General features: G+C 42.6%; 1 protein-coding gene across 1 annotated transcript in view; it reads left to right on the top strand.

The window, feature by feature from the left end:
- The first annotated feature begins 2,412 nt into the window (after nt 1-2,412).
- ZFP69B (ZFP69 zinc finger protein B) overlaps nt 2,413-8,236 on the top strand; it is a 12,515-nt gene continuing 6,691 nt past the window's right edge. Inside the window, exons 1-2 of the mRNA XM_006867591.1 lie at nt 2,413-2,539; nt 5,874-5,959. Of these exons, the coding sequence (XP_006867653.1) occupies nt 2,413-2,539; nt 5,874-5,959 (213 nt within the window). The remainder of the gene's footprint in view (nt 2,540-5,873; nt 5,960-8,236) is intronic.

Raw genomic sequence — 8,236 nt, forward strand, 5'->3', positions numbered from 1 at the left:
TTGTTAATGAGTCTTCCTCCAATCCTGATACCATGTTTTTCTTCATATAATCCAGTTTCTCGGGTTATTTGCTCAGCATACAGATTGAATAAGCATGGTAAAAGACTACAACCCTGGCATACACCTTTCCTAATTTTAAATGATTCAGTGTCCCCTTGTTTTGTACAGACTATTGCCTCTCGGTCTATGTACAGGTTTCTCATGAGCACAATTAAGTGTTCCGAAACACTCATTCTCCACAATGTTGTCTGTCCATAGCTTGTCATGGTCCACACAATTGAAAGTCTTTGTGTAGTCAATAAAGCACATGTAAACAACTTTCTGGTATTCTCTGCTTTCAGCCAAGATCCATCTGATGTTAACAGTGATAGCCCTGGTTCCACTTCCTCTCCTGAATTAGGCATGAACCTCTGGATGTTCTCTGTCAAGAGTATGATTGCAGCTGTTTTTTGAATTTTCTTGAGCAAATTTTACTTGTATACTTTGGACACATTATCAGGAGGGACCAGTCCCTGAGAAGAGTATCATGTTTCCTAAAGTGGAGGTTCGGATAAAAAGAGGAAGACCCCCAACGAGATGAATTGGCACAGTAGCAGCAGCAATGGGCTCAGGTGTAGCAATGATTGTGAGGTTGGCCCAGGACCAGGCTGTGTTTGTTCTGTTGTGCATGGGGTCTCTATGAGTCAGTACGGGCTTGGTGGCACCTAACAACAACAACCACCTTGCAGTTAGCAATCCAGTGTTCATCCTACAGCGCTGCGCCAGGTCTCCTGGTTTTCCTTTATTACAATCCTGGATTGCATTAAATTTCCAGTCTTTTCCTACATCCAACTATATATTATTAAATTAAAGTGGTATGGATCACTTGACACTAATATTGTGCGGCGCTATAGGTTAACACTGAACTACTAACCTCAAGGCGAGCAGTTCAAACCCACCAGCCGCTCCTTGGAAACCCTGTACAGGATCGCTATGAGGCAGAATCGACTCAACGGTACTTAACAATATTTTTCAACAAAAAAGTGGCCTATGTTTTCCTTTTGTCAAAGATTTCAAATCTCCAACCAGAAACAATCTCAAATTTTTACACAGAAATAATCTCGGATCAAGAAAATGGTTTTATTCGGTAATCTTTGCGGGCATAAAAAGGAAATTCTATCTCCCTCTGCAGGATTCGGATATCCGGATGCCCCCTTAAGAAAGGGCCACAACCCCGGATCCAGCATCCGCGGAGGAGCAGCAGAGCCGGGAAAGACATCCCCCGGAGGACGCTGGGAACGATGCTCGGAGGCCGCTATCGCGCAGGCGCACCGGGTCTTGGGCCGCCCTCCGCGGCGGTAGATGGGAGGATCCCTTGCGGCGTCTCAAAGCTGCGCTAAGACTAACCGGCCCCGGCGGTTGGGCGAGGTAGTGCGATCCAAGTCGCTAGAGAAGGGTGAGTCGGGGGCTCTTCGGGGTTTGGGGAGGGAACGATCAGGGAAGCGGGAGCACCACCTCGCTCGTGGTTATTTTATCGCCTGCCGTGTGCCGAACATCCCCGTAGTCGGGCTCAGACAAAGGCCCGGAGGACAAGGCTGGGCCGGTCCTGCACTGGGAGTAAAGTTTATGCTCTCCCTTGGGTAAAGGAACAGGAAACCGTAGTAGATGGGATTGGTGACTTGGACGGCCAACAAGGGAAAGAGCTAGGAGTCAAAATAAACATTTATTGTTGTTAAGTACCGTGGAGTCGGTTCCGACTCATAGTGACCCTGCACAGGGTTTCCGAGGCTGAAATTTTTTACCGGAGCAGAAAGCCTCATAGTGCTCCGGCGGAAGGGCTGGTAGTTTCGAACTGCCGACCTTGAGGTTAGCAGCCGGATTCGTAATCACTACGCTACCAGAGCGCCAATTCTGACTGTGATGGAACCTTAAAGGTCCTTTGAAGAAAGGCCTGGTGATCTACATCCTTAAAGATAATTACCAAGAAAACTCAATGAAGTAGTTCCACGCTGTAACACATGGTGTTCAGTGGCAATGAGATTGGCTTTTGATTTTGAGGGAACCTTTTAGATCCTTCCTGCTGACTCATATTTTCTGTCCAGCATCGCCAGGGGTGGCTGCTCAGTATAAAATATCTGTAGCCTCTGGTGTTTGCTGAAGAGCTAGATGAAACCCAGGATAGGAGATGTTCCTTGAGAGTCATTGATTGAAAAACAATTCAGACTCCAGATTTGGGTACTGTATGGTCCCTAGGACACTGAGAGTGGAGGACGCTGAGGAACAGGAGTTGATGATCATCTGTGAAGCCTCTAGCTAGCCAGAGGAGACTGTAGGTTCTGGCAGTTTTCTTACCAGAAATGGACAAGCACAGTCAGAGTGCTCTCTGTCTTGTGGGCTGAGACCATAAAATCCCTCAGGTGTGCGGATTTCATCATGCTGCAGGAACTACTGATCACCCTGCACACTGAAGCCAGCACCTGGGTGAAATTGCACCATCCAAAGAAGGGCAAGGAGGGGGTGCCCTTGTGGGAGGATGTGACTCAAATATTTAAAGGAGAAGGTGAGAATTACACTGATGGATTGTTGTTGTTAAGTGCCGTCGAGTCGGTTCTGACCCATAATGAACCTCTATAGAGTTTCTGAGGAGCGGAACCACTGACCTTATGGTTCAAACCAATCTTGCAGTCCAGTGCATTAGGGGAAAGGCAGCTTCCTCATATGTGAGAATGAAGGTAGACACCTGGATGGAAGCATGTTTTGTGTAGACAAATTGGAGAAAAGCAGGACTCTAGAATTCTTTTTTTTTTTTAATTTTTTTATTAAATGTTTTTATTTTGGATTGAGTGAAAGTTTACAGGGCACATCATCAGCTTCACATTCAACCATTCATATAGCTTGTTTCATTACATTGATTATTATCCCCTCCATATATCATCAGTTAACAGTGTTTCTCTCTATCCTCTTTAGCTTTTTTTTTTTTTTTTGGGGGGGGGGGGGACTTGCCTTTTTGGAATTTAAAGTCTCGGCTTTTAGGGAAGGTTTTTACATTTGTCTGTGGATATCCAGGGCTCATGTATGAGATTACTAACAAGCATTACTGAATAATCAGATGAGGGACAGTTTGCTATGTCTACTAGGTGGCTAAAGTCTGATCCTCAGAGCCTATGGTTTGGACGGTCAACAACGCTTGGGCCCACAGGGTCTTGATGGACTCTAGAATTCTTGATTATGACATCTGCTCTGAGGTTTTCCGGGATAGTTGTGATTAGTGTAGTCTAAAACCAATACTACCAGTGTCATAGCCATGTGCTTTACTTTTCCTCTTCCCCATGGGCATGTGGAGCAGGGAGGACTTGTCTGATTAGCCTTATTTTATAGTGAAGAAACTTAAAACCTGCCCAGGGTCACAAAGGTAACTTGGACAGAAGTAGAAGACAGCAGGGAAATTACCAGGTGAGTAGTTAATTCCAGAAAGCAAGGAGATACTCAAAGACTAACAGAAATTTATCAAAAGAATGTAGGAATTAAGTTCAAAGGGCTCCCACAGGGCAAATTCGGGACAGTATAAAGTGTCCAAATTGATTGTATACTGTGACTATATAAAACTTCCCAAGTTCTTGATGACACTTAGAGAAGGATGAAGAGGAAAACTCATTTGTCAGCATTGTGTGTGAGCAATATAATGATTCCTTACTTTGAAAACAATATTATGGTAATGACTGATGCATCAACCGTGTCTTTTAGTTTAATTTCCATTGGTGAGGGAAAGCGATTTACAGAAGATACCTGCCAATAGATGTAGAAGGAATGGTAGAATCTTTCATTGTAAATGAAATCATTGAGAGGCTGGTTGGGACCAGGACAGTCACATGGTGTCAAAATATTGTCCCCATGGACTTACTAAATGCAAAAGAAGAAGCTTACTTCCAGTGGTGAGATCTAGTGGTCACCATCTTAACTAAGTGCCTCAATATGGGACAACCTGACCTTTTTTACCTTCTGGGTAATACAGTACAGAGCACACCTGTCAAAAATGTTTAACCTTAAGGTTCAAGGTTAAAGACCAAACTGTACAGAAATATAGGAGATGGAGAAGTACGGTAAATTTCACCATAAGGATACAGTCAGACTTCTGGTCTCTTAAGAAGTTAATGTCATGGGAAAAAGGGGAGTTACAGACTAGTGGTTACGAATCGGGCTGCGAACCGCAAGGTCAGCAGTTCGAAACTACCAGCTGTTCTGCGGGAGAGCGATGAGGCTTTCTGCTTCTGTAAAGATGTACAGCCTCAGAAACCCTATACAGGGTCGCTATATAACCAACCAACCGTTTTAGAATAATAGATATATTAATCAATCTGGATGTGTGAAACATTGATTAGATGGTGGTGGTTATGTGCCGTGGAGTCAGTTCCAACTCATAGCGACCCTGTATAAAGTTTCTGAGGAGTGGCTGGTGAGTTTGAATTGCCAACCTTGTGGTTCAAACCAACCTTGTGGTCGAGTGCCTGTCCTACAGTGCCACACCAGGACTCCTGGTTTGAAAAATCCAGAGTAAAAGACATTTTGGAAATAGTAGGGAAAATCTGAATATTTAGCTGATACTATGTAAATTTCCTTGGATGCTAGAAAGGATATTGCGATTATATAAGAGAAGACCCTTACTTGAAGTATTAGGGATAAAGTGTCATGTCTGCAACTTAGAAATGATTCAAAAAAACAAATATGGCAATGATGGTTGAATCTAGATTTATGGGTATTCAATATTCATGATAACAAGTTGCAAACAAATGTAAGGGACTGTAATGATGTATTAACTTCTTTTTTATATTTTTAGTACACCAAATTAAGCCAGTATTTCTTTAATTCAGCCGTCTGACAGGATTTTATGCTTTGCACTTTAGCAGATGGGAAAAGAAGTCAACAAGATACAGTTCTATCCAGATGTTGTTGTTAAGTGCCGTTGAGTCAGTTCCGACCCATAGTGACCCTGTATAGGGTTTCTGAGAAGCTATTGGTGAGCTTGAGCCTCCAACCTTGGCATTCAAACCAACCTTGCAGTCCAGCACATTAACCCTAAGTGCCACACCAGGACTCCATTCCATCCATATACTCACACTAATATTCCATTGATGGAGAAAATGATATAAATAAATATAATAAATAGAAGGCAGCCAGAGGTAGGTGCCACAGTAGGGATTACAAACTAAGCTTTTGGGAAGTCCAGGGGATAGGGAGTCTTTTGCTTTAAGAGTGTCTGAAAAAATGTCACTTGAATTGGTCCTGATGGGTTTTACCCAGAAAGTACTGCAATGGATTCTATCAAGGTATTTTGCTTTTACTGAAGTTTAAGATGTGTATAAGTATGTATATCCAGTGATGAAGAATGTCATTTAAAAGGAGTCAACACTTACAGAAAAATCTTTGGCCTGGTTATGGAGGGTCTTGAAGTTCATGGTTAAGTATTTTGATTTTTTTTTTTTTTTCTTTTTAGTTGGGAAACATAAGAACTTTTGAGCAAAGGAGTGACTTTTTAGAGCTGTGCTTCTCGATCAGTGTCGACTTTTGGGAAAGTGGTTACACGTTGGGCTGCTGACCTCAAGGTCAGCAGTTTGAAACTACCAGCCGCTCCTCGGGAGAAAGATGACACATTCTGCTCCCATAAAGATTTATGCCTTGGAAACCCTATACAGGATTGCTAGGAGTTGGAACCGACTCCACGGCACACAACCACCACCACCATTACCTGACAACATCCTGCAGATGTTTCTGCTTGAGGAGGCTTCAGACTGCCGTAACCCTTTTGTATATCCGTGTGTGGCTGTATTGGGGCTATAGGCAGTTTTTCTATTTGAGGGATTTGGGAGATGCAAATCTCATGACTTTTCCTTTTGCAGCTCTGTTATCTGAGGATGCTGATGAGACCCAGAGAGAAACTATAGCAAATAAAATGACCCCTGGGGCCCTAACATCAGAATACCAGGTAGGTTGGAGTTTCCTGTAAATTTCTTGAAATTGTTTCTCAGATGTTAAGAACCCTGGACTTAAATTTTTCTTTGACTCAGCTTCTAGAGTGGTTTTCTTAGCCTGATCATCCTCAGGATACCAAGCCACAAGGGTTCACTTCCCAAGTAATTTCTGTCACTGGTAGAGACTCCCTCAGCTGCCGTCTTGTTCCTAGTCAGACCTCGTCTATTTATCCACAGTTGAAAAATTGTGCCAGTGCTGTGACTGTGTATGGAAAAAAGTACGCATCATATTTCTTGACCTTAAAAATACATGAATATCATCTCGTTGTTGTTAGGTGCCATCAAATCGGTACCGACTCATAGCGACCTTAGGCACAGCAGAATGAAACACTGCCCAATCCTGGGCCAACCTCACAGTTGTTGCCACACTTGAATATCATCTGGAGAAACACAAATGTAAAATAGTTAAGGCAACTATTAAAAATAAGTTGTTGGGTTCTGATATTCTTGGGCATATTGATATTTCACTGATCTCTTATGAACTCTGGTATCGTAGTGGTTACGAATGGGATTGCGAACCACAAGGACAGCAGTTTGAAACTACCAGCTGCTCCGCAGGAAAAAGATGAGGCTGTCTGCTCCTGTAAAGATTTACAGCCTTGGAAACCATGTTCAGGGTCTCTATGAGTCGGAACCAACTCGATGGCACTTAACAACAATAATCATTTATGAGTAGTCCTGATATGGCACTGTGGGTTAATGCGCTGGACTGCAAGGTCAGTAGTTCAAACTCACCAGGTGCTCATGGGCAGCCCTGTACAGGGTCACTATGAATCGGAGCCAACTCCACAGCACTTAACAACAACAACAGTGACCTATGAGAGAGAACTTTTGACTGAGTCCTGGAGCAGAACTAAAAACTAGCTGAAAAGAGTAATGAGTAGAGAAGATACTGGCAGTTCACGCTATGTTGAGCAGAAAAGGAGGGGGAACTTCTCAGAGAGCTTTCACAATTGCGTATCATAAAGAAGTTAAACAGAAAGCCCCTAACACTAGCAAGGTCAACCACTACCAAACCCCAGAAGCATAAGAGAAACAAAAATTATGGTTAGAAAAACTTGTATACGTTTTGTTACAGACTGGATTGTGTCCCCCAGAATGTGTGTTGTAAATCCTAATTTCTAGGCCTTTGGTTACAGTCCCATTTGGGAATGTTATGTCTTTGTTATATTAACAAGGCGAGATTAGCGACAGTTAGTGTCTTGAGCAAGTCTCTCTCTCTGCACTTCATATCAGCTGGACAGTTAACTCTCAGCTCTAGCCCCCAGTGGGAGTCAGTCTCTTTTGAGTTATAAAAGAGATTAAACAAGCAAGCAAGCAAACAGATAGGAAGAAGAGAAACTCCAAGTCCTATGAAGAATGACGATCACCCAAAAGCATAAGCTCAAAGGGATAAGACCCTGCCTCTGGAGTTGACAGAGAAAAAGCCATCCCTTAGAGTCAGCATCCTGAATTTGGACAGCTAATCTCCTGAACTGTGAAAACATTAACTTCTGTTTGTTAAAGCCACCCATTTATGGTATTTCTAGGCTTCTGGTGTGACGCAGTGGATCAGCACTGGACTGCTAGCCACAAAGTCAGTAGTTCAAACCCTCCAGCTGCTCCTCAGAAACCCTATACAGGGTTGCTGTGAGTTGGACCTAACTCAACAGTACTTAACAACAACAACGGCACTAAATAACTAAGAGTTTAATAATGGAGTCATCGTGGCTTCCAAATAATGTAAAACCCACTGCCATAGACTCAGTTCTGACTTCTAGTGAGTGCAATTTCATCTATGTTTGTTGTTGTTAAGTGTCATTGAGTTGATTCTGACTCATTGTCGTCCTACACAGGACTTCTGAGGAGCAGCTGGTAGATTTGAACCACTGATTTTGTGGTTCATAGTCCAGTGCTTATCTTACAGTGCCATACCAGGATTCTAATCTCATGTTTAATCACACTCAAATTCCATTTCTGGCATTTTTCTCTCACAAAATTCCCACAACTAGTGTAGCTCTTTAATATGGGAGTATTTTTTTTTAAACATTAAATGGCTACCTAATTTGTGTAGATCACACATAAAAGGCTTTTGTCATCCTTCACAATACAGAGTGTTGGCTTTGGTCAAAAGAATGTCCATACAAGGCAGAATTTATGCTTCCTTCAGATGCTTTGTTCTTTCTAACTTTTGTCATTTACAGAAATACCCAACTAAGGAAAGGACTCTTATTAAATTGTCCTTTTTTTTT

The sequence above is a fragment of the Chrysochloris asiatica genome, unplaced genomic scaffold, assembly GCF_000296735.1.
Source record: "Chrysochloris asiatica unplaced genomic scaffold, ChrAsi1.0 scaffold00106, whole genome shotgun sequence".
In the NCBI taxonomy this organism is placed as follows: Eukaryota; Metazoa; Chordata; class Mammalia; order Afrosoricida; family Chrysochloridae; genus Chrysochloris; species Chrysochloris asiatica.